The following is a 27,069-nucleotide window of genomic DNA, read 5'->3' as shown; positions in this document are numbered from 1 at the left end:
TTAATTTAATCAGTAATTATGTAGTTTTCTTCAATGTAAACAGTAACGAGCTTTTGTAAAGATAAAGTAACATGTCGAAGTTCAAACTGTATGTCATGTCAAGATAGGATTCCAAAGCTGGCCGTCAACCCTGATTGTTGTTATTATCATTATTTTGTTTTTCAGACACATAAAGGTCACAACTTTGTGTTGACGCACCTGACAAAGCAGGAGTTCTGTCTCACATGCAATAAAGTACTGTGGGGCGTGGGACCGCAGGGATACCAGTGCCAGAGTATGTACAAACACAAACCCTATTGCACATGCCATGGTTACACTCAACTAAATAAAATAAATAAAGTCAAACCTGTATTAAGTGGCCACCCTTGGGAAATGATCAAAGTGGCTGCTTAAGACAGGTGGCCACTTAATCCAGGTTCGACATTTCCGCCTTTAGCTTTATTCAGAGATGGAGTATGTATCTTAACCACCACCTCACACCACAATCAGTAACATCTGTATAAATATTATTGAAGAAGGTTGAATACAAATACATTTGTATAGATAAAATAAATTTATTTCAAATTTATAAATAAAATACAATAGATAAATGTTGATACAAGGCATAAATAAAACACACCACATATCAGTCTACACATTTCACGCTTACGCTTAAGTAAGAAATTGATTTGAGTCCTTCCACAGTTAAATTCCTTGGCAACACTATTGGCACTACGGCCGTTTTCTAATAACTTTATAAACTTGACACGTTCTTTTAGAGTCAAACACTTTCGATTAGTCTTAGTTTCAGCCATAATCAAAGGTAAAAAAATATCAAGAACAATGCATTGTAAATATCCATTCGTAGAAATATAAATCCGTGCACTTTGAAAAATAGTATTGAAGTGCATAAAAATCGTAACTCGTTTCACGCCTTCGAATGACAATGCAAACTGTGAATTCATAAAAACTGGTGTTTTTGTCGGTATTTAATAATTATCTTTGTAACTATTTAATTATCTTATAAATTGTGTCATTAATTTTGTCAATTCTGATCAAAACATTTGCCGACGTGTAATAAACATGATTTCTCGATGAGTAAACAGAATGGCAATCGTGTGATGCAATATTCATTTTCATTGGATGATGGAGATACCCGAGGCCGTCATTCTTTTCCGTAAACTTCCATACGCAATTAAAGCTGTGTATTGGAATACTTTATAAGCGGAAGTGTCAGTGACAAGGGATTAGTGGCCGCTAATTAGTGATTATATGGCTTCATAGGGACAAAAATTAGTGGCCGTGGCCGTGTTAGACAGTTGGCCGCTAAATGCACATACATTATATAGTAAAAACGTACAGGGGGAATTAGGAGTGGCCCGTTAAGGCAGGTGGCCATTTAAAGCAGGTGACCGTTCAACCAGGTTTGACTGTACTTATCTTTTAAGTAACAGCACTTCTACACCTAGGTTAATACTGAATATTGATAGAATGCATCTGTACTTTAGAATTGCAGCATAAGCGTATAAGATGTGGTTTAGACTGTTGGAATGTTTGTGTTTTCATAAGCAGGACACAGGAATATGTTCACATTTATCATTTCCCATCAACTTGATGGAATGGAAATGACTTATATCTATGTACATTTCAGCGTGCGACCAATGTGTTCACAAGACATGCGTGGAGGATCTGAGTGAATCATGTAGCAAAAAAGACAAGAAGAATCGCTCATCCATGGTTAATCCCTTCAACAAGAAACTTCCACCCACCCCAGGTAATAATGTCCTTTATCACATGACCACAGCTATTGGTTGTATGTAACCCGTTGTAATAAGTGGCAAAAAGTATTGGTAGTCTATGTTTATTTTATAGCTGAAAAAAATATGTTTTGATACTTTTACATGCCCCTTTAAAGGGACTGTACACCAGATTGGCACTAAAAAAAGTTTTTTTCTGTAACTAATCTCAGGACAATTACCTAATGAAATGTTTTACTCTTTGATATCATAATTGTAAAAAAATATACCAAAATGTAAAATAAAAATCGACTGGGAGACCAGGTTCAAAACGGTGTCACCAATATTGCAGTCCAGTGTTGTATCCACTGTGCTACGAAGGCTTACCCCATTTAAGTTATATACTTAACTTGATAATATCACATGTTAACATCAATTAGCCAATCACGCATTAGGAATGAATTCTACTAGGTAGACATACCTAGAAATCTTTTTTTAATGGAAAATACGAGAAAACTGCGAAAAAATTTATAATCTATGTGGTACTTCAGTTAGTAAGTTTCAATGCATTGTACACATCGATACCAAGCTTATGTCAGTTATCGACAATTTTCTTCCTTTTATTCGCTATTTCATCATACAGAGTAAAGCCCCTTTAAAGTATGAACAAAAAACCATGATATGGCATCATCATAGACTACCAATACTGAATAATCTGGATAAATTACCCAAGTCTGATGTTGAATTTTTTTTTCATATTTGTAAGTGTTCATGTTGCACATGTGAAGGGCGCATTTGTTCATACGCCATGCACTCATTCAACATTATAAAAGGTGTTGCACGTTTTTTTCTTTCTTAAAAGTTCTATGTTGCTTGCATAATTATCAAAAAAAATGCATTAAATGTTAGGACTGTTCCATTCAAACATACAACTCACCCCAGGAAGGTATAATAAAGTAATTCAAAAGGGGAGGTTCCTGTTTGTTTGTTTTTTGCTACATCAAGTTAAAAAAAACATCCAAAGGGGAAGCTTCAATTTGAAAGTGATTTCCTGGGGTGGGTCGTATTCTAAATGGAGCAACCCATAGCATAATTCTGTCATAAATATGATACCAATTTAAAGGAATCATTTTAAAACAATAATTTCGAATAAAAACTTTGCGAGGGATCGTTTATCTCAATTCAACAAAAAAAAATACCTGTGCATTTCTAAAATGATTTCTCAGTGGGCTAATAATGGTGCCTATTAACTTTATACACTTACAAGCTTTTAACAGGAACCAACCAATGTGCTTGCCATCCTTCATATAAAACTATGCTTTTGAAAATTTGAATAATGTGATGCGCAAAAAAAGAATTGGACGGGAAATTATAGACCAGTTTCTTATCAACAGGCAGTGCAATTAAGTCGGCATTCTCTGACTTTATAGCCACAGGTAAACCATTCAACACTGTATTGAAGCTAACTTCCCTAATGTATACATAGATGACTTTGCTTTACTAACCTTTTACAAGTCGCTTTATTTTTCAATGAGCTGTGTAATGTAATTGATTCTAGAGTTGCCTCTTATACTTGTGGATTTTTGCTTACTGACCGCTTTGTCTCCAGAGCTTTTGTGGAGTTTGGCAAGTAAACGCCAAAAATTTTCATACAGCATTTATGTACATAAAACATATATTATCATGTTTTATTATACAATTTACACATTTTTGATTATTTTTTTTTAAATGGAGTTATTTTAATAACTTATTTGTGGAAATATGAAAGTCTGTTAGTAGAATTCATTTCCAATTTATATATGTTCTATTCATAGTCCCTCTGACCTATTTGACCTGAACTTGACGTAATTTCCAAATGATATCACCCTATGATATAAACTGTGATGTCAGTTTTTCACCTTCTAATTTATGTGATACCTTGAAAACTAAGGCATATTATATGTAATTGTAATTTGTAATGGTGGTATGGTGTTAGCCAGTAACAGTCAGTAAAGTGATATGGACCAGAGCTGGTCTGATGCATTGCAACTCAAGGGGTGTGGTGTGTTTTCATGTGGCTTTTTGAACATATAAGCTTTCATCCACTCACATATTGTATGGTCCGGTATGCTCATATTTTAATATAGGATTATAGGGCATTAATAGTGAGTCAATAAAATAGTAAGTTAACCATAAACATACATAACATGTATTATTAACTTGCATTCAGACTGGTCAGCTCATTTTGGTTTGTCAGATGGCAAGCTGCAATAAAACATTTAACTTAAACTTTTAAGATGTATAATTTATTAATCATGCCTTAATTTGTAAGGTATTGTGTATATAATAATTTCCAAAAGTTATCTTTCACATTTATTTTTAGAACAGTATTAGAGTATATTTCTTCTGATTTATTCTGTCATTTTGATCTTCTATTATTTAGATGGCCTAAGTATGCCTTTCTTGCCTAAGTTTTGTTTATAAGTGTATCAGTTTATTCTTTGAACATTTGTCTTATTAGGGGTTCTAATGTTCAGGATTAATCCAATTAAAGCAGAAATGAGAGATTTTAGTCTTCAGACTATCATACCTGTGTAAAGCTTGATTACGCTTGGATATTTGCATTAAAAACAGTAGAACATTATTTGGAATGAATATAATGACTTTGGAACAATTTCAAAAGGGGTTCGAGGCCCATAACTCTGCCGTGGGCATGAATCCCTCATTCTCCAACAAACCCCCAGCTGTTTTTCAGGATTGACAATTATTAGCTGTTAGGACCCCTGTTGCATGGTGCCATACAGATCATGTACTTGTAGTTGTACAACAGCAATGCTGAAAGGCACATGGTCCACAACATCACAGTTTTTTGTTCAGCCCAAATGCATTTTTAAGTCCAAGCCAGTATTCAATACTGATCTTATCCTTATTTTAAGACATGCACCAGTAAGTCCATTCAGCCTATTGGTCAGCTAAATATACAGACCAAACAAAATACGTCGTTTCTTATATTTAAGTTCAATTTGAGTTGCTAATTGAATACAGCCCCTGTCCTTTTGTAAGATGACACTAAAATTTCATTGGGAATCATCCTTGATCAAAATTCTTCCTTGGGAATAATGCTTTATGGATACTCTTCATTGGGAATAATCCTTTTTCGATACTCTTCATTTGGAATAATCCTTTATGGATACTCTTCATTGGGAATAATCCTTTATGGATACTCTTCATTGGGAATAATCCTTTATGGATACTCTTCATTGGGAATAATCCTTTATGGATACTCTTCATTGGGAATAATCATTTAAGGATACTCTTCATTGGGAATAATCATTTATGGATACTCTTCATTGGGAATAATCCTTTATGGATACTCTTAATTTGGAATAATCCTTTTTCGATACTCTTCATTTGGAATAATCCTAGATTGATACTCTTCATTGGGAATAATCATTTATGGATACTCTTCATTGGGAATAATCATTTATTGTAATTTTCATTGGGAATTCTCCTTTATCGATACTCTTCATTGGGAATAATCATTTATTGATACTTTTCATTGGGATTAATCCTTTATGGATACTTTTTATTGGGAATAAACCTTTATCGATACTCTTCATTTGGAATAATCCTAGATTGATACTCTTCATTGGGAATAATACTTTATCAATACTCTTTATTTTGAGTAATATTTTATCGATACTCTTCATTGGGAATAAACCTTTATCGATACTCTTCATTTGGAATAATCCTTTATCGATATTCTTCATTTGGAATAATCCTAGATTGATTCCCTTCATTGGGAATAATACTTTATCAATACTCTTTATTTTGAGTAATATTTTATGGATACTCTTCATTGGGAATAATCTTTGCTCAATTCTCTTCATTTGGAATACTCCTCTATCGATGTTTTTCATTAAGAATAATCCTTTTATGATACCCTTCATTGGAAATAACCATTTATAGATGCTTTTATTGGGAATAATTGTTTATCAATACTTTTCATTTCAAATAATCCTTTATCGATACTCTTTATTTGGAATAATCCTTTATTGATACTCTTTATTTGAAATAATCCTTTATTGATACTCTTCATTAGGAATAATACTTAAACGATACCCTTCACCAGGAATAATCCTTCATCGATACTCTTTATTTGGATAATCCTTTATTAGACTCTTCATAGGGTATTCTCCTTTATCAATATTCTTCATTGGGAAAAATCATTGATCGATAATTTTCATTGGGAATAATCAGTTATCGATCTTCTTCATTGGAAGTAATCATTTATCTATGCTCTTCATTCGGAATACTTGATAATCAATATTTTTCAATGATGCAGTTTCCTAAAGCAAATTAATAAAGTCTATAACCTCATAAATGAAATGATTGTCCTTTAACTACTCTCAAGTTCTTACTTTGTGTTCTTTTTTACATTTCAGCGAGTCAGGTGCTGCCCGATATGGACCAGCTGAGTCACCAGAGTAGCCCTGGCCCATTAGTAAACACACTGCAGGGGCCTGTAGATCAAGACTTGTGTATGTATCAGTTTTAATACACTCCCCTGTTGCATGTCATGTAAGCGAGCTGGCTCAATTCTTATCATACGGTCTTGTCAGGCCATCCTTAAACTTCATGACTTCATTCGAAATAACAATCAAACTTTATAAAGTCTCAGAGGTCCATTTTGCCGTTTGTTGTGCACATAATAAATGAATCTGTGTTTAACACAGTCATGCAGTATCAAAAAAAATGTAGCAAATATTTAATGAATAAATTAGGTTAGTTCTGCAGCTTCAGGCTCACCTATTATTGCACAATAAACATACTTGTTTTTGCACATGTTACTCCAAGGCATAATTTAGTAAACCATTCTACATCACTGAGATTGTTGTGAAACTTTTGTGATATGGACTGTTAATGGAAATACATGGGATATCAGTTATAGGAAATGTTGCTTTCCTACATAGATTTAAACCACAAATATGTGATATGGATAGATAAACACCATTTCCATCTATGAAAGGTAAAGTGACGAAATGTCATAAGATGCAATATTAACAGTCAATTAAACACTCAATGGTGGTGATCGGTGTGTTAATGTCACACATTTAAAAACAGGATTTCAAAATATCTTACATTGAAAGGGGAATTTCCAGGTGAGAATATATTGTCATACATTGTAAAGTGGGAAAACTATGTTTTAAAATTGGAATCATTAATACAATATCATACATTATATTGCTGAATTTCGAAGTCTGAATATATACAAAGTCAAACATTAAATGATGGGATTTCAGTCGAAATACAATGTCAGGCATTATATGGAAGGATGTCAATGTCAGAAAACATTGTCATACATTATAATTATGTATGGATTTCAAGGTCATAATACAGTGTCATACATTATATGTATAGATTGCAAAGTCAGAATACAATGTCATACATTAAATGGAGGGGTTTCAGTCAAAATACAATGTCATACATTAAATGGAGGGGTTTCAGTCAGTAGACAATGTCATATATTATATGGAGGGATTCTTAAGTCAGAATGCAAGGTCATACATTACATGGAGGGATTTTTAAAAGTTGGAATATGAAGTCATACATTATATGGACGGAATAAAAGTTGGAATGAAATGACAAATAAATAACAATAATAATTACAATAAAAAATGTTGGTCATTGTAGAGATTTAAATAGGGGAATGATATAAAGGACATTTTTCTGTTGTTTTTTTCAGCCGCATTTAAAGAGCAAGGCCACTCTGTGAACAAGCTGGTCACCAGATTCGAGAACAGAAGTCCGGACCCGGAAACCTCTGGAAAGTAAGATCATATGAGTTGGAAATATTTTACTTATGCTTTTTATGTTGGAGATTTTTATTTCAAGGTAGGTCATACTTTCATAACTTTGACTTGACCATTGAAGAGTTAATAAATGATACTTCCATCTTTTAATTCTTTGTTAATTGTCATGCTTGCAGATGAAGGCATAACATCAAAGGCATACATTGTTTGGGAAGTTGGGGTCAAAAATGAGTTTAATCATAAGTGCTGTGGAGATGTTGTTTTACATGAACTTGTCAAAGTTTTGAGTAGTATGGAAAGATATGTTGAGTAATCTTCAATATATGAGATACAAATAAAGTAGTTAAATAAGAGCTCAGCTCAATATATACCTTATTTACGAGGTTGCCTGATGTATTTTGAGTAGGTATATAAAGAAATCAGGCCCAGCGAATGATTTTACAACAACCAGGTATGTATCTTTTGCATCCCCCTGCTGTGTTTCTTCAATGATTTATGCTTTATAAGAAAGCTACCTGTAGGCTTGGCACTTCAATCAGTAGCTCGCTAAGGCTTTAAAGAACAATACAAAAATTATGTCAGTGAACAATCTTGGGATCCGTTTTTCTGAGCGCTGTTATTTTAAGAATCCTTGAAAGTTTTGTGTACCTGGGAATTATTTTAAACAGCAAAATATCTCCAAAAAAACTTACAGCATTGCTTGATGTAAGCAGGTCCAAAGAGGTTTTTCATCAAGAATTGTAGGAGCAACTTGTACCTTTTCAATAGAGAGTTTTACAACGGTATCACCACAGTGTTTCAACTCCTTCCTAAGGTACAAAATTGCCCCTAAGAGTCCTGATGAAACAGCATCCAATTCCTTATCATGGCTTTAATGTAATAATCTTAACTTGTTTTTTTTTCGGATAATATTGGGCTAAAAAGAAAACTTATATTATACAGATATCATTGTGTATAACACATTGAATCTTAATTACTGATGTATCATATCGCTTCCAACTAAAGTATTTTTCACAGTTTTTGCGAATTCTTCAAATTCGAAAATAACTGTGCTTGTCTACCATGTAAATCCCATTAAGTTTAAAAATATTGTCAGTATTTTTCTGTACTCATCACGTGCGACTTTCACATGCTAATATACACACTGTTTAGTGTATAAAAAGTTCTTACCGAGTCTGGTGTATGTTGACCGCCATGTTCTAGTGGTCATGCGAGCTATTGGCAGTGTAAAGCTCACTGATCTCAGCCTGGTATGTGTAAAAAGAAACCTTATTGCTATGACCTGCATGAAGTCAGGGATCTATTACTTTGAATCACTTGGCATCCTCTTGTTTAACATTTCAAAATGTTTTCATGTAACGATATCACTGATGGAGGAATGCATACTGGTACGATCGAAGTACATGGAACCTAGCCTTTTAGAGTACTCCTACATATAATGAGATATTCAATCATCTTCAATGTATGACTTATTTCCTTGACAATAGAGCATGTTGGACGTGTATCAAAGGCCACATCATGTGAAAATATTCAACATATTCAGCATATTCAGCATCCAAACCAGAGAAATAATCATCTCTCTACCTCTATCAAATACTTCGACTGATTTGAACAATGTCAAATATCTTTCTTTTAAAACTGTTCTTTTTAAATCAATTTTGCCGTAAAGAATACGATTACCAGAAATTAAAAACCTTTTGTTCTCTTCTTGAGTCAGTTTTTGGTTTTTATTACTATCCTTGTTTTCATATATTTCGTTTGTTTCATTCTAGACACAATAGAAAAAATGCCATGTCGTCTCCAAGGTGAGTTCTAGAATAAAGAGTAGAGCCGGTCATGTAATACCGATATATCCAGCATGTACCCTGAGCCCACTGCTGAACATACACTCAGTGACATGCACATAACGGGCTGCTTGTTCAGAACTTTGTTAAAGGTAACAGCGTGATTAACGACGTCGTTGTTAACAGTTAAAGGTGAAGCATTTGATGATTTACTAATATATTTAAAGTAACACTCTTATTCAAAACAAATACAAACAAAATAATGTATAACAAACATCAATTTTGAGTGATAAATCTTTAACTGCTTACTAAAAAATGTTTTATGGAAAATATTAATTACTGATAACACGATTAAAATCATGTATTTAATGGCTGAAAACGCAAAAAGTATTAAATGATTGGTGAATGCTAAAATATTTACTGTGATTCACTTTCATCTCATAAGGTAGAAATACCGTGTTTTCTGCACCTTTCTTTCAAATTCAACTTGGTATGCTTCATAAGAATCATTGTTTTTGACATTTATTCAACTGTTTTGGTATATTTAAACAATTGTATTTATTGTGGTAAATCTTATTTGGGAGTAAGAGTGCATCTTTAAATAAAACAAATACAGCTGAACCAGTTGTCTCAAAACTTGCTAGAAATACTGTATCCATTAAACTACTAAAGCAGTAAAGATTGGAAAGTTAACAATGATAAAATTAGCAGCGTTGTTAATATAACAAAGGTCTGAACAATTGGCTCGATATTTTTATAATTCCATGTAGTCATAGATTAAGAAACTTGTTTTGGGTGTTCAAGGGAATTTACAGGCTAATATAATAGCTGGTTTTTACCCAGCAGCTAGTTAAGTGGATGGGTACCAATTGTCTTACTACCAGGCAACCATACAGGATAGGAATCCAGAGTAAAAATGTTCATTAAATAAAATGTCTCATAAGTCAGTGGGCTGGCCTGTAATTTAGAGGGTGACCCTATATTTAATAAAAACTTTACTTCCTAAACTTACTTGAGTACACCTTGTATTTTCATTCTCATCCAGCTCAAAGATTTGTAGTCCTTTACTATATTGGTCTGTTCACGACTCAATTTAACTAACAATAAATCAGTAGATCTGATAGTATATAGCGTGTGAATATCCCCACAAATTCTAACATACCTTTGCACAGACGTGTATTTGAACTTGACACAGTTGTTCTGTTTTAATGTAGAGCAGATGTAGATACAGAAGATGCATTCTTTCTTATGAGAACTACCTTAGCAAAAAAAGTAAAAATAAAACTGTGATAGACGTTATCATATTTTACTCTGGTCCACTCTGATATGAATCAATATAATCATCGTCTCCTTTATCGTGTACCAGACAGAACCGCAGGATCAGCTTGAACACCCCCAGCTCGCTGTCTCTTCCGGCGGGAACTAGACTCATGAAGTAGGTGACCAATCTCCTGCTCGAATGTTGCTGGATCCTGTATTGCAGTATAGATCATATAACTACCAGTTACTACTCTCTCTCTCCCCAATGCTGAGCTTTTATCTCTCTTGTATTTTTACATGGAATTTTGCCCGTTTTCATCCTTTATGTGTTGATGCTTTTAGCCGTGTTCCATGAGCATAAATATGCAGTTCTCTCTTGTTCCCTCGACATATTTTCAGCTTTCTCTTGTACACTTGACAAATTATCAGCTTTTTCTGTGTTCTCTACATATTCTAAGCTCTCTCTTGTACCATCAACATGTTCTGCGCTTTCTCTTGTATTCTTGACAATACTCTCAGCTTTCTCTTGTATTCTCGACATATTCTCAGCGCTCTCTTGTACCCTCCACATATTCTCAGCTCTCTCTTGTACCCTCCACATATTCTCAGCTCTCTCTTGTACCCTCCACATATTCTGAGCTCTCTCTTGTACCCTCGACATATTCTCAGCTCTCTCTTGTACCCTCGACATATTCTCAGCTCTCTTGTACCCTCCACATATTCTCAGCTCTCTCTTGTACCCTCCACATATTCTCAGCTCTCTCTTGTACCCTCGACTCTTTTGTACCCACGACATATTCTCAGCTCTCTCTTGTACCCTCCACATATTCTCAGCTCTCTCTTGTACCCTCCACATATTCTCAGCTCTCTCTTGTATTCTCGACATATTCTCAGCTCTCTCTTGTACCCTCGACTCTCTTGTACCCTCGACATATTCTCAGCTTTCTCTTGTACCCTCGACTCTCTTGTACCCTCGACATATTCTCAGCTCTCTCTTGTACCCTCGAGACTCTTGTACCCTCCACATATTCTCAGCTCTCTCTTGTACCCTCGACTCTCTTGTACCCTTGACATATTCTCAGCTTTCTCTTGTACTTTCGACATATTCTCAGCTTTCTCTTGTATTCTCGACATATTCTCAGCTCTCTCTTGTACCCTCGAGACTCTTGTACCCTCCACATATTCTCAGCTCTCTCTTGTACCCTCGACTCTCTTGTACCCTCGACATATTCTCAGCTTTCTCTTGTACTTTCGACATATTCTCAGCTTTCTCTTGTATTCTCGACATATTCTCAGCTTTCTCTTGTACCCTCGACATATTCTCAGCTTTCTCTTGTACCCTCGACTCTCTGGTACCCTCGAGACTCTTGTACCCTCGACATATTCACAGCTTTCTCTTGTACCCTCGACTCTCTTGTACCCTCGACATATTCTCAGCTTTCTCTTGTACCCTCGACTCTCTTGTACCCTCGACTCTCTTGTACCGTTGACATATTCTCAGCTCTCTCTTGTATTCTCGACATATTCTCAGCTCTCTTTTGTACCCTCGACTCTCTTGTACCCTTGACATATTCTCAGCTTTCTCTTGTACTTTCGACATATTCTCAGCTTTCTCTTGTATTTTCGACATATTCTCAGCTTTCTCTTGTACCCTCGACTCTCTTGTACCCTCGACATATTCTCAGCTCTCTCTTGTACCCTCGACTCTCTTGTACCCTCGACATATTCTCAGCTTTCTCTTGTACTTTCGACATATTCTCAGCTTTCTCTTGTATTCTCGACATATTCTCAGCTCATGTACCCTCGACATATTCTCAGCTTTCTCTTGTATTCTCGACATATTCTCAGCTTTCTCTTGTACCCTCGACATGTTCTCAGCTTTCTCTTGTACACTCTTCTCTTTGGTGTTACCAAAATGATCCATTGAGAACAATGCAGTATTGTCTTTTTTCACGTTCTTCATGGTTGTTGGACCCTTTTATTTCTAAATTGAAAATTGTTTCTTCTTTTGACATTGATTACCAAAGATTCATGTACAAGTAAGCTGCCTCCTGTTTTTTTCATTGTTTTGTTCAATGGTTTGTATTACAGTGGTTCACATGGTCAGTGTTGTGCTTGCATTTCTGACCAATATCTTATTATCTATTTGGTGCAGAGTCTCCAAACTTGGTATGCACACTGGTCATGGTCAGTGGTTGACCCATGTTAATTTTGGGGTCAATATGTTGAAGGTATAAAAATGGGCACTCCCGACAGGCAACACTCGTGAAATTTTAGTCATGACATTAAAGGACAATTTTGCTTTTACAATATGTTTGTGGATGGTGCAGTGCAATACTTCTTAGATAGCTTCCGCAAACCAGCTACAGCAAGTATATTATCATATAATTAAATTATGTTTCACGATCACTTGCATTCCATTGGTGCAACTCTCATATAAAATGCAGTTGTTACAGTGGTTTTATCTACCATACCATCTTAAACGTGGTTTTGTTGGTATAGTAATAGTGTTGTACAAGTGCCACTAACATAAAATTGTGTGTAGACCTCTACTCAGTGTCTTGAAGCACTTGGGCGGCAATTATTCTGCAATTAATGAATGCATTCTATGACTGACAAAGCTGCAAAATGTAAGACATCAAACAAGCACCATGCACTTATTACAAGGTTTTTTCTACCACAGAGGCCAAATGCTGTAATTTTGCATTGTTCCAGTTTCATTGTTGTTCTATGCTGTTTATTGAAGTGTTAATAGCATTACTCATCCGGGTTTTGCTGTTCTGGATTTATTAGGATGGATTTTTTCTTGATTTCGTGTACAGTAGTTAATGTCCAGAATAATAGTTTTGCTGTTTGGGATATTTTAGGATGGATTTTTTCTTGATTTTGTGTACAGTAGTTAATGTCCAGAATAATAGTTTTGCTGTTTTGGATATATTAGGATGGATTTTTTCTTGATTTCGTGTACAGTAGTTAATGTCCAGAATAATAGTTTTGCTGTTTGGGATATTTTAGGATGGATTTTTTCTTGATTTCATGTACAGTAGTTAATGTCCAGAATAATAGTTTTGCTGTTTTGGATATATTAGGATGGATTTTTTCTTGATTTCGTGTACAGAAGTTAATGTCCAGAATAATAGTTTTGCTGTTTGGGATATTTTAGGATGGATTTTTTCTTGATTTTGTGTACAGTAGTTAATGTCCAGAATATTAGTTTTGCTGTTTGGGATATTTTAGGATGGATTTTTTCTTGATTTCATGTACAGTAGTTAATGTCCAGAATAATAGTTTTGCTGTTATGGAAAGAGAAAAACATGTGTTCGCCTAATAGTTAAAGTCATGTACATTTTAGGGATAATCAATATAAATGCAATTACTGTAGACCAGTTTTTGACCTCATGCATCCAGTTAGTACTTTTTTTTTCAAGAATAGTTGAATTTGGATAATTCTGTGGCTATATCTTTTCTTTGAAATATTCTGTGCCATGGTGGTCTATTCTTTCTGTTGTCCGTATCTGCTGCTTCTTTGTTGCTGAGTATACTTCTCTGATACGTCAAAGCGCTGCATCTCACCATATGTCCCAAGTGTATATTTCCTGACTGTAGGCTTGCAAACTCAAGAGGGATTTCCATACAGTAATACAAGTTACCATCATCAATTATCAAGTTGAAGTCAAAAATAGTCTTAACTAATTAAAGTGATTTTTTTTTAAATTTCATTTGCAATGAATGTTGCGTTACTTGATAAACATTGTTGTAATAAACTTAAATACATTAATTTTATGATCAGTTTTTTAACATAAAGGAAATAATTTATTAATATCACTGTGAACTATAAAATAACTAATAAAATCATAAAGAATAGAGTACAGAATATAGATTAGTTTATAGACATAGTGCATGTATAGAATTATTTTATAAAAATAACCAGACCATGGATTGTTGGCTAGTGATTAGCTGGAGGCCTTAATGCGATAAGGTTCTATGTGACATTAACTAAACAAGCAGATAGAACCTTTATCCTTTAATGCTCCAAATTTACTGAAGTGGAAAGGAAGGATTTCCTAGGAGTTTCCCAATGTTATAGCGAAATTATTACTCAGAATTGGGTACATTTATTTATACCCTGGTTGAGTATATATGGTTGATCTGATGAACACAAGACATCAAAATTTAAGTAGGAATTTTGGATTCATTAAAACAGTGATTTCTATATGACAGTAAGTTGAATGAGACTATTGTTTATGAGGAATCTTGTGAACTTTGTAAATCATGGAACAGAAAGTAGTTCCAAATGTGTCATCATCAAGTACTAGTTGGAGCATGAGTTTCAAGAAAAGGTAAGAGTTTTCTATACTTCTGTAGACAGACATTCAGGTGAGGTTTATAGAACTGGAGATAGACGATGGCTTTCTGTTGAACAGCTGGATCAGTTTGTTGTACGGCAGATTCACCCACCACCAATATAACTAACAATGAACCATTTTTGATTTGTGTTTATGATTACAAATAAATAATAACTATAAATATGATTGATCAAATATGTCAAAACTCCCAAGTCATAACAATTGTATGACTTCCATGCACAAGACCGGCATAGAAAGTTTACCAAGTACACTGTGTGTTTATGATAATTGTATGACTTCCATGCACAAGACCGGCATAGAAAGTTTACCAAGTACACTGTGTGTTTATGATAATTGTATGACTTCCATGCACAAGACCGGCATAGAAAGTTTACCAAGTACACTGTGTGTTTATGATAATTGTATGACTTCCATGCACAAGACCGGCATAGAAAGTTTACCAAGTACACTGTGTGTTTATGATAATTGTGGGCTAGGCATGTCATTTGTGTCCAATGGCAGATTCCGTTTTTTATTCATGCATGCTTGAAGGCTTTTGCATCTAAATGAACCATCCTATGACTGTGTTTAAGTACAATATAGGAAATTAAACTGATCCATTCTGTATTCCTGCTATTTACTTGTAAGCAGAAGCAATGCTGCTGTTTGTGAACTAGGGGCCTGCTTCAATAAACATCTTAGTCGTCAAGTGAAATCATTTTAGCATCATGTATTCATTATATGGATAAATATAATTTTTATATGAAAAAACTGTGGATTAAAAAACAATTAACTTTTTACCAACTGTGATGTTACAACAGATTTACCATTTTTGATGTCACAAATAAAATCCTTTATTGAATTGGGGCCTATGCCCCAATTTCTGGAGATATCTTAAGTCCCTTATGACAGTATTAAGCTAAGCTCACAATTTTTGTTTAGGTATCATTTTTGTTATGTTTTTATTTTAAAGACTTTTTGGACCCCAAAAGGAAACAATCTCAATCTTAATCAGCTACTTAAGTTTGTGATCCTTAGTAACTTCTGAGGAATTGTAACCAGTAACTTTATCTTGACTCGGTTTCTGTTCCTACTTTTCTGACAATGTGTCTTTTATTTTTCCAGGAAAAACTCCGATGTCCAGAGGTCTGAGAGCATGAAGGGCCGGGATGACTTGGTAGGTTCATTTGTATCTATGTTAAGTCAATACTAGCGTTCCTTTGAAAAATATATCACAATATTTATAACTTTTAGGTTCTAATCTGTCAGTGAATGCTGTGAGATATTACATCAGACATCAGATTTATGAAAACGATTTGACTATTTTTTCAAGGTATTTTAAAATAATATTATATATATTGGTTTTTATTGTTATGAATATTTCTGACCTTGACATATACGTGTTTGTTGTTTTGCAAAGCGTTTAAACTTATAAGCTCCTAATGCACAGAATATTGCTTGAATTTGTGCACAACATATTGGTTTTTGGTGGCATAAAGTATTGTACTTCTTCTTAACACACATAGATTGCCATTTGATACACAAAATGAAAACGCATTGCGGAAAAGTTATTATGCGATACTTTGGCTAGCTTTATAACTTTGTTTCACAAAGTTTTGTATTAAACGACAATGAATGTAAAATTTGTTTTTATCACATGACACATTTATTTGTGAAAAATTTAAGATTTTTTTTTGATTTTTTTTTCCCCAATAAAAAGTTTCATGCTCATTTAGTAGAAATGATGATTTATTACAATATTGTTATATAATAAAACAGGTTATGGTTGTATTACACTCGAAACAAGAAATGTCATGGAATAAGTGCTATCATTAACCTGGATTGATTTATTTTAGCAAGGAATAAGATTTTATTCATACATGATCAATTTTTGTAAGAAACCTGTGTTTTTAGGCTGTAGGACCTTAGTATCGCAAATCAAAATCAGGGTTCGTCAGACCTACTTTTTGACGTCACATGTTAAAATAATTATTGCGCTGGGTTTCAATATGGGATGAATGGTGTTATAAATGCTTTTAAAAGTATGAATTGAAAGACCACTATATTTAAATATGTTCATAAGATTGCAACCTAAATGTGAATTTGAAAACAAGCTGAAGAATCTAAAATTGATCCGAGGGGAATAGATAATTATAGATTATCATGCAGAAAATGGAAATGAGTTGACTAAAAGACCCTGCTTATTTTATCTACTACAAATATTCATAACGTCCTCCGCCAATATCAGGTTTCATTTAATTAACTTTACAATAGCAATACACTTGAGAGATGAAAGTGATGTTCCTACATCCTGGTATATATAGGTTTTTCAGTAGCTGTTATGAAACTACGTAATTGTATTAAAAGTTCATCAATTTGAATGACAAGCACTTATCGGTAACAGTTAAAGGCCACTGGAAAGGTTTTTTGGATTTGATTTTTATTGCCTTTGAATAAAATCGGGAAAAATTTAAATAACGCTTAGGAGTAAAACTAAGCGTAAATTCTTTTGTTTCCGGTTTCCTGAATTACCCTATTTTTTGGCCCGACTCTAAGCCCGACTCTAAACATTTTTATTGCCTTGGTGGCATGAAACCAGAAACAAAATAATACTTTTTAGGCCTTATTGCATTCACAGCCTTTCAACACTTTCAGCGCTATCATTCATCATTGGTAAATGAAAATTAATCACAATGTTTTATGTCCTGTTTTGGAAGAATTGTTGTGAAATACACGAATACTACTCGACAAATTGCTTAGGGTCACCTAAGCCTTAAATTTTCAAGGGCCATAACTACAGTACAACTAATGTAAGAAATATGAAATGTCAGGTTTTATCCTTATTTTCAGTCATATTTATATCTGACTAAAGATTATATAAATTAAATTGTTTTCTTTTTTATATTTTATATACATATAGCAATAATTTCATGTATATCTTGACATCATTTTTGATGTCAGTTCACTTAATTATTAAATGTTAAAAATGATCATTTATCCAAAAGTCTGACTAAACAGTGTTGATAGTATATAAGTAAATGGTTCGTAATTTGTTCTACAGCTTAAAATTCCAAAATCAAAATAATAATAGGTGACCCTTTGGAAAAAATCGAGTAGTAATTATATAAATATGTGTGCATCTGCCATTTTGTTTAAAAACAGAAGATAAATAAATATATATTGTAGTAAAGAAAACTCTGAAATTAAAAGTTTGTATTCATCTGACAATTTTAGCTCATCAATTATTTGAAAGAAATTTGTTTGTGAGGTATTGTCAGAGCCTTGATGTTGTTGTCCACGTCTTCGTCAGGTAGTTGTATAAACCTGGTCATAACTCTTAAACTGTTGAAGATATTCAAATTCAACCTGGTACAAATATTGCTAAATACAAGCTCATGTGTACAGCAAGGCTATCAGAATAGTTGCGTTATGCCTCCAATTTGACAGAAAGAAACAACATCAACAACATTCAAACATTGGCGTTTTCTTGTTCATTCATATATCATGAAAAAGTATAGTAACGCTTAGCGTTTTTTGTTGGTAAAAGGTGTAAAGTGTTTAACACTCGGTGTTTTCCACAATTTACGATAAAGGTTTGGAATTGTAAGGGATGTGAATTGATTTATAATGACACTCATATAATCTATAAAGAAGGTATCGCTAAAGAAATCTAACAACCATTTTGATTCTAATATTATGTATTATCATCAATATGTTTGTCTATAACTAATGTTTTTAGGGCATTCTTCTTCCAACAAGAAGACTTCACATCCCTTAAAAATGCACCTGAAATAACTGCCTTGTATGCTACAAGCCTATTAACCCGTAACACAAACCATGCTTTATACACGGTTTCAGCGGGGTAAGGTGCAAAAGCGCTCGCTCAGCGATCTGAAGATGGATGAAAACACACTTCGTACCATCACGCCGGGTTCATCAACGACCAGCATCAAGTATGTGTTGGCTATTTTCTTTCATGGTTTATATAACTATCATGTTATCATTGGTGATGTCTAGGCTCGAAAGCTTTGGCGCCGCTCATACACGGGAGATTCGAATATTGAAGATGCCCCTGTGCCTGTTCGGTCATCAGGATCGTTCAGTCACTCACTCAGGTTTGTTAGAGCACAATGATATAAAGGTAAAGTGCACCAGGTATAGAAAATGTGAACACAATAGTGCAAAGGTTGAGCAAAGTGAAAAAGCACACAAGTAGCATTTGTTATGTACACAAGCACACAAGTAGCATTTGTTATGTACACAAGCACACACATAAACTTTGTTTGTATACTTATACACAGGTAGCACTTGTTATGTATACAAGCACTAGTAAAATTTGTTTTTACACTAGTACCACAAGTACCAAAATAAAATATGCTATGTTAGGCATTGTTATCCACAAAAAACATCAATAGATACACAAAAACACAACAAAAAAGTATAAAACACACAAAGTTTGCTATGTAACTAAGCACTCTTAAAAACATTTGTTTAAAAACTATCACACATGTAAAATTTGTGATTACACAAGTAATTATAACAAGCACACAAGTATATTTTCATGTACTCAAGTAACATTAAATAAAGCCAGCAGACAGATTTATGTGGGGGCTATATAGTTTAGTATGTCAAGTTTCGTCACATCTTGTCCCATTACAAATTATTGTGTCACATATAACTGAAAAAAAGTTTAATTATGAAATTTCATAGAAATGCTGGTTAGCATGGTTATGAGCACCTGCCATATCTTTCACTTTTCACATGTTAAACCTGCACTCTCACAGATTGATTGTTTTGACATTTTTTTGAATGAGCCAATTTTTGCGTAAATGTCTGGAAACCAGTGATATAAGACTGCTGTCAAAAGATCAGATTGCAATTTATCATATTTAAGTTCGAAAATTGATGTTTTATGGCTGAAAGCGTTACTAACGCTTTATGAAAAATGAACTTCTCATCAATTTTACCAAACATTTGAGATTTGTTCTATTGTGAATTATCTTATATGAATGTATTGAAGGCATTGATGCCCAAATTCGATTCTGAGAAAACTTTTTTAAAAAGTGTCAAAACTGACAATCTGTGAGAGAACAGCCATTTCTGTGTCCAGGTAGCTTCTTGGGGTATTCTTCATGGCTGTAGTTTTGTGTACACAAGCACACATGTAAATGAAAAAAGAGATACCAGCTCAACAACCATGGCTTACACTGTAATACAACAGACTTGTTACTATCAAAATGATATAACCATGCTTACTTAGATGACATTGTCTTCAGTACTTGAAACACTTGGAAAGTTCTAAAAAGGTTTAAAAAAGAAAAAGAATTTCGAACATAAACATAAACAACTGTATTAGAATTCTCCTATGTCCAAATTGCTATAATAATGCTTACATTTTATTTGAGAGTTACATATTTTTGAAAATTTTATATTTTCAAATTCCATAAATTTCACAAATAAGGTAATTCAATAAGATACATTTATGTTTCCCGCCTAGGTCTCAAGAGAGCCCGAGTAACTCAATGGACACATTGACGGCTCAGATACAGGAAGACTCCGACTTTGAGGTGGAGGCAGAGTTACCCTCCCTGAAACAAGTGCTCGGTGAGGACACGGTACGCAAACTGAAACCAAAGGAGAAGAAACGCCAGGATGTCATCAATGGTAAGTCTGGAAATAGGATGGGGGATTGTACAAGATTTAAAAGTTTTAATGACAAGTTTTAATGTTTTTGTGGTGTTTTGCTGGCTTGAGTTTGAAGCCTGGAAAAGTGAAGAGCAAAAGGAAGAATTATATAAAATGATGGCCACCCCATAGTTGTTCCGTTCAGTTTATTGGCAAGTTAGTTTTACTGTCCAATGAAAGCACTCAGATTCTGCTCTTAAATACAAGTTTGAGCGAGGTTGGTAATTGAATAAAGCCCCAGCCTTGGTAATATTCATACATGTTCATCTACAATGTATATTATAAAGGCCAGTCTGGGGATGGGTAACTTCAAACAACCGTATTAAATACAAATGAACACCGCTATTCTGAACACTGTTTATCCGAATTGGATAGTCCGAAATAATCGCTATTTCGAAGTAAAAATTATAGTCCTGATTGGGTATTTCACATTTATTTATCAATTTTTATTTCAAACTGGATCATGTCAAGGTTTTTCACACCTTACTTCGAATGCACTTGGGCATCGGCTTGAGGTGACATTGGAGCACAATTAGCGCTTGTTAAAAGAATGACATTGAGCACGCATATGTTACAAACATTGATGTCAGAAAATGAGCGATTCATTTGGGTGGTGTAGTGTGTATACACTGGTTAAAAGAACCTGAATGACTAACAATAACACTCTCTGAATGGGCAAGGCCCAAGTGCGAGTATAAATAAGCTTACATGCACAACCTGAATATCATTCGAAAATGTCTATCTCATCAGATTTGATTGCCGCATTGCTCACTAGACCCGCTACTGAACAATACGTGTTCCGAAAAAATAAACAAATATTTTCGTATATGAAAGACCTCTCAAACCGAATGCTACCGTATTGGTAGCGTGTAACCGACATTGCAATCTTCACGACTTAGTATTTCACGTCATCTATAATTCGGGAATGCTGTCATTTTTTGAAAATTATTTATCGAACACATCGCTATTCCGAAATAACCTGTTGGGTCCCTACGATTTCGGATTAACGGTGTTCAACTGTATGTATTAGATTGTATGGAGCACTTATCTTACTGGGGATATCATCACTATTACAAGATACAAGAATCTTTACTTTTAGTCAGGCGATTGTATAAATGTGACCTAAAGCTACTTCTAAGGCCTAAAAAAAATAATTGTTTGTTTAGGGTAACCTTCCCAAAATTTCTAGGTAGGTACCGGTAGGTAGGGAATTTTTTTAATTTTTTTTCAAAATCTGTCGTAAGTTCAGAGTGTTTTCTTGCACATGGCAGTCTTTCCTACATTACTGTCATTGCCTGACTTTGTTTTATCATATAAACAATAATTCTGATTAAAATCTGCATTTATCCGCCCTTCTTAACTCTCTATTCCCTAACGAATATTTTTTTTGCTCAGAAACGGAAAAAAATAGTTAGGGTCGGCGCATTTTTATAGTTAGGGTCGGGTTACCCGAAACAGACATATTTTTTTTTTAGACCTAATTGAAAAATTTGATGGATGCTATTCAAAACCATTCTTCAACTTATTTCAGAGCTGTTTTACACGGAGAAGTGCCATGTTCGTAATCTGAAGATTCTGGACAAGCTGTTCTATCAGCCTATGAAACATGAGCAATCCATTAGTCTAGAATTCACTAAGAGTCTATTTCCTAACTTGGAAACCATGATTCAACTTCATGGTGAGTACCTGCAGTTTCATACCCGAGTTTGGTTGGTTGAATACATACATTACACTTTATTCCGAACTTGTATATTCTGTTGTTTTTTTCCCCTTAAAGCAGGTTGTACCATGTGGTTCAAATAAATCATGAAATATTTCTGTGCGTTTAATGTAACTTGATAAAAAAATCTCAAATCAGGTTTCATGATATTAGTAGTACTAGAAATACAGCTGTTGTATAATGTTAAAATCTATTAAATTAAAAAAAATGATAAGATTTGGTTTGTTATACTGGAAATCCCCATGAATATTCAATGCTGAATAATAACTATTACTTCCAGAACTTAATACCAATTTAGTGTCCCTGTACAACCTTTAACTGTTTTGCTTATATTTAATACAGGTGCCCTTAACAAATCTATGAAGGAACGGCGCAAGGAAAAGTCTGTAGTCACAGCAGTAGGAGATCTCCTTTTACAAAGGGTAATTTTGACTTGTAGCTACTTGAATGACCCTTGAGATTTTCTGATTCACATTAAAAGTTAAGCTGTATTTGTAACTACCGGTAGTTTGCTTAGAACTGCTAGTTATATAAATTCTTATAAAGAAAGAATAAATAATATACTGTGAAATCATTTATATTTGTTGGCATGAAATTTCGTGGTTTGCCGAAAAAATACAATTTCGTGGGTACTTGAATTCTTGTTTTTTTATTTTTGGTGCTCATTAACCTCCAATGTAATCGATTAATAATTTCATTAAATAAAAAAATCGAGTACTACACTCATCACGCACATCTAGTAAACCTGAAGATTTTCATTAACAGCACACGTTTAAACACCTGCTTCTGTCATTTGGTTCATAAAAACACATTTAATTGATTTGGTTTATTATTTGTTAAAGGCTGATATAATATATTAACAAAGCAATAATAGTAAAATATACAGTGAGGCAGGTATAAACGTTGTATACTGCGGCCTCTGTAACGAATAAACTAGTATGAACATAACATGGCAGTTGAAAAAGTGAATTAAGGGTCTATATTTCGTGGGATCTTAAATTTGTGGATCACCCTACCCACGAAAACCACGAACATTAATGCCCCACGAACATTAATGATTTCACAGTAATGAAACCTTCTACATTTTACATCTTACTGTCATGACCTACATGTACTATTCAGTAAGTTTGAATCCAAGTAATGAGGAAATTTTCTGTTTGTAAATGGATCACTGATGGCCTTGGTGACATAGTCTTGCAAGTTATCTAGCCTTGGATATAGCTGAAAGACCTTTCAAGCTATTTACATTGAACTTAGTATTCACATTGCCATTGACAATATGCACTTGTTTCGTAAGACCCTTAACTTTGGATTTAATAGTTGCCAATTTAAGTCCCTCATTTGGCCTAAAAGATAACAGATAAGCTTTGCCACCACTTGCTCTTGTTTAGCGCTTAGCATGAACCAGTATATGCCTATTGCTTAGATGAAGATAACTGGAAAGCAGCTATGGAACGGTAGAGTTCAAAATGGTGCCACTATTTTGTGTTTTGCCTGATTCTGTTGTTTTGTACAGGGGTTCTTAAGGTCAGGATTAATCTTAAAATTGGGATTGAGATCTTTTGAGTTCAATCTATTTACATTTTTGCTGAGACCCTTGCATCAAAAACACAAGGAAGTTCCATGAAATGGATATGAATAGCTTTGGAAACAATGTCAAAAGGAGCCTTGGCTTCTTCACACTGCTTTGGGCAGGAAACCCTCCTACTCCTACTCAAACAGACCCCAGCATGAGCTGGGTCATGTGACTGCTGTACACTGGTGTTTGTATGAATGAGAAATCTAGGTAAAGTCAATGCTTTGATATATGTGTTTTTTTATAGTTTGATAATCATGAGGGCGAGAACTTCAAGCACGGGTGTGCGGTGTTCTGTCGTAACCAGTCACACATGCTCGAACAACTCAAGCTACGCCTCCGCAAGGAAACCAAAACAGCTCAACTACTAGCCGTGAGTTTGAATGAGTTTATCTTGTCTAAAAAAAAATTGTGGTTTTGCCATTATGTACGTGCAACTATTCCTTTTGTCTTGCTTTGATCAAGTGTTGATTATTTAGACATGAGGCTCCAATTTCTTGAAACTTCTTAATAGGCTTACCGGTAAGTAGCTTTCTCAATTAGCCAACATACATATCAAAACTGAAATTTGATGTATGAAAAATGGTTTATTGTGATTATCATAAAGATTAGTTCTATTTAAAGTATAAAAACTCTTAAAGAAGTAAATAATACGCAAATTATTGAAAAACAAAAATAGTGAGCTTAGCTTAATCCTGTTATAAGGGACTTAAGGAGTTTCGAGAAATTAGAGCCAGGGTACAGTCATTAAGCAGTTGCTTGAGTAAGGAATCATTTCAAAGCACTGTATCTTTTTAGTCTGTCTTCTGTTCATCATTTATATACTACTTTCAATAATCAAAAAATGAATTAGTTCATTATCACAAAGAAAGCTCTACTCTTGAAACTGTGTGTTGTTAACTTGTTTGGTTCCCCTTGTATCACAGGATGCTGAGAACAACCCTCTGTGTCAGCGACTGGCCCTGAGAGACATCATTCCCAAACAGTTTATGCGTCTCACTAAATACCCACTCCTCATCGAGAACCTCATGAAATATACTTCACGTAAGGATACCTACAACCTTCTGTAAATATGATGTTTTTACTGAAGAAAGGTGCTTCATGTTTTTGTTTAAAAACTTCATGTTTTTGTTTAAAAACAGTTATTTAAAGCGCAAAATAACATGTAAATGATTATTTGCAAATAACTACTTTAAAAATTCATCATATTTTCCATGATAATAAAAATGAAGCAAAAATAAAGCAAAAGCATAAAAAGACGTGAGTGATTGCGTTTTCATGCATCGCTTTTAAAATTTGAACATATTTCTTCTTCCACAGCCAACACAGATGAGTATCGTAACCTCGAGTTATCGCTAAAGTGCAGCAAGCGAATCCTCACACATGTAAATCAGGAGGTCAAAGTCTGCGAGAATCGGCAGCGACTGGTGGAGCTTCATCGACGTATTGACAAGAAGTCCATCGATAACTCTTCGGAGGCTGATGAACTTAGGGTACGTTATATGAGTGGGGTAGATGTGTTAAATTAGTGAATGTTGTAACAAGTGTATATGTTATAAGTTGTTTTGGATTTAGGTTTGCCTTTGTTATTAAGACATAGTCAATACATACTATATACTTATCTACTGAAATTGGAAATACATTTAATAAAATCAATATGTATTTCTATATTTTGCTTTTCAAAATACAATTACCTGAAAAGCTTCTAACTGTAAGCTAAAGTGTTAGTTGATTATATATGTTTTATAGGAAAGTTTGTCTAGTAGAAAATAAAAAACTTCCAAAAACATTGGATTTTGTCTGCAAAATAATGTTATTGTTGAACCATGAGCATTTAGAACCTAGCTATTTTAACTGAAATTTATGTATAATATTTTCTTATTTTTCAGGAGTTGGATATTAGATCACATAACCTTGTACATGATGGACCTTTAATATGGAATATAAACAACAGAAAACAGATCGAAGTGCATTTAGTGTTGTTGGAAAAGGCCATGGTGATCTTACAAAAACAGGAAGACAGACTAGTGTTAAAATTACAAAATACCCAGCTCGTAGCGGGTCGAACTGAAGCTAAAAAACACAGCCCACTCTTATGGTTGAACAATGTGTTAGCTAGGAATGACGCTACGGATAAAAAAGCATTCTTTGTGGTGAACACTTCTAAAGCAGGACCACAGATCTACAAGCTGTTGGCAGGCACAGCGGAGGAGCAGAGAATGTAAGTTTTCACAATGATTTTATTCTTATGTCAATAATTTTATATATATATGGGTTTTCTTTCTGAAAGCTTCAATTAATGTTACATTATTAGTAAAGCCCTCAAACATACATCTCACCTGAGGATGGTACTTCTCACCTTCTACGTACCTTCTTCGCACATGGACCACCTAAAGAAGCTTTTTAACCATTCAAAGTTAATTAGTGACCCTGTTCATGCCACCATTTGTGATTACTTCAGTGGTCAAACAGATTTTAGTGTGGGCATTTTCAAAGAGTTTGTCAGGACACTTCAAACAATTTTTTAAGGATGGCCTATTTTGCTATTCAACTTTAGCACATGACGGTCTGATTCAAGCACAACCCAGCCCCTTAAGAAGTGAAAAACCCCTTCCCTCCCATTCCACATTCTAGGCCAAACTTGTAAACATGATATATGCTATCCAACAAAGTGGCTAGAAACAAGGGTCCAAGCTGGCCACAAATCACATAAAAAAACAAAGTTTTGGGAACAAGATTTTTACTAGTTGCTGCTTTAGACAAAGTTTCCAAATTTGTAGGATGTGATCATTAATGCCAAGACAAGACGCTTGTGTCACATATAACAGCGTCAAATCAACCTGTCAAATTATGGTGCTTTTATACTGTAGAATTACTTTATTTTGCAAATGTTGAGACAATAACTTGTGTCTATTACACTCATTTGTCATCATGGATTCCAGAAATCTAGATGATCATGAAGCTTGATATGAAATACACCATTCTTATATTATTAATGTGGATTGCATTAAACTTCATTTATATCTTTCAATCATTTTCAACAACTCGGTTCATATTATGTTAAAATTCCACAAACCTCCTGAACAACCCTGGTATGTTATTGTTTTTGTCCAAATGTCTCTGTTCCTATAATTGTTATGGGTGGTAAGGGAAGCAACATGTTCATATTTCCACTGACAGATGGATACACT

The 27,069-nt window shown here is 34.2% G+C and overlaps 1 protein-coding gene across 25 annotated transcripts in view; it reads left to right on the top strand.

The window, feature by feature from the left end:
• LOC128234931 (rho guanine nucleotide exchange factor 12-like) overlaps nt 1–27,069 on the top strand; it is a 103,615-nt gene that overhangs the window by 63,375 nt on the left and 13,171 nt on the right. For 12 of the 25 annotated variants that reach the window (XM_052949571.1, XM_052949568.1, XM_052949576.1 and 9 more), the window contains 17 exons: nt 166–274; nt 1,631–1,753; nt 3,110–3,151; nt 6,140–6,235; nt 7,441–7,525; nt 7,914–7,958; nt 9,280–9,312; nt 10,658–10,726; nt 16,023–16,074; nt 18,915–19,012; nt 20,395–20,561; nt 22,114–22,260; nt 22,645–22,724; nt 24,126–24,251; nt 24,805–24,922; nt 25,199–25,371; nt 25,768–26,099. In XM_052949571.1, coding sequence (XP_052805531.1) covers nt 166–274; nt 1,631–1,753; nt 3,110–3,151; nt 6,140–6,235; nt 7,441–7,525; nt 7,914–7,958; nt 9,280–9,312; nt 10,658–10,726; nt 16,023–16,074; nt 18,915–19,012; nt 20,395–20,561; nt 22,114–22,260; nt 22,645–22,724; nt 24,126–24,251; nt 24,805–24,922; nt 25,199–25,371; nt 25,768–26,099 — 1,895 coding nt within the window. Of the gene's footprint in view, nt 1–165; nt 275–1,630; nt 1,754–3,109; nt 3,152–6,139; nt 6,236–7,440; nt 7,526–7,913; nt 7,959–9,279; nt 9,313–10,657; nt 10,727–16,022; nt 16,075–18,755; nt 18,851–18,914; nt 19,013–20,394; nt 20,562–22,113; nt 22,261–22,644; nt 22,725–24,125; nt 24,252–24,804; nt 24,923–25,198; nt 25,372–25,767; nt 26,100–27,069 lie in introns of all 25 variants that reach the window. The other 13 variants (XM_052949556.1, XM_052949561.1, XM_052949557.1 and 10 more) reach the window with 13 other exon arrangements.

The sequence above is a fragment of the Mya arenaria genome, chromosome 5 (genome assembly GCF_026914265.1).
Source record: "Mya arenaria isolate MELC-2E11 chromosome 5, ASM2691426v1".
Taxonomy (NCBI): Eukaryota; Metazoa; Mollusca; class Bivalvia; order Myida; family Myidae; genus Mya; species Mya arenaria.
Note: the sequence above shows the minus strand (reverse complement) of the source record. Positions and strands in the feature narration are given on the sequence as shown.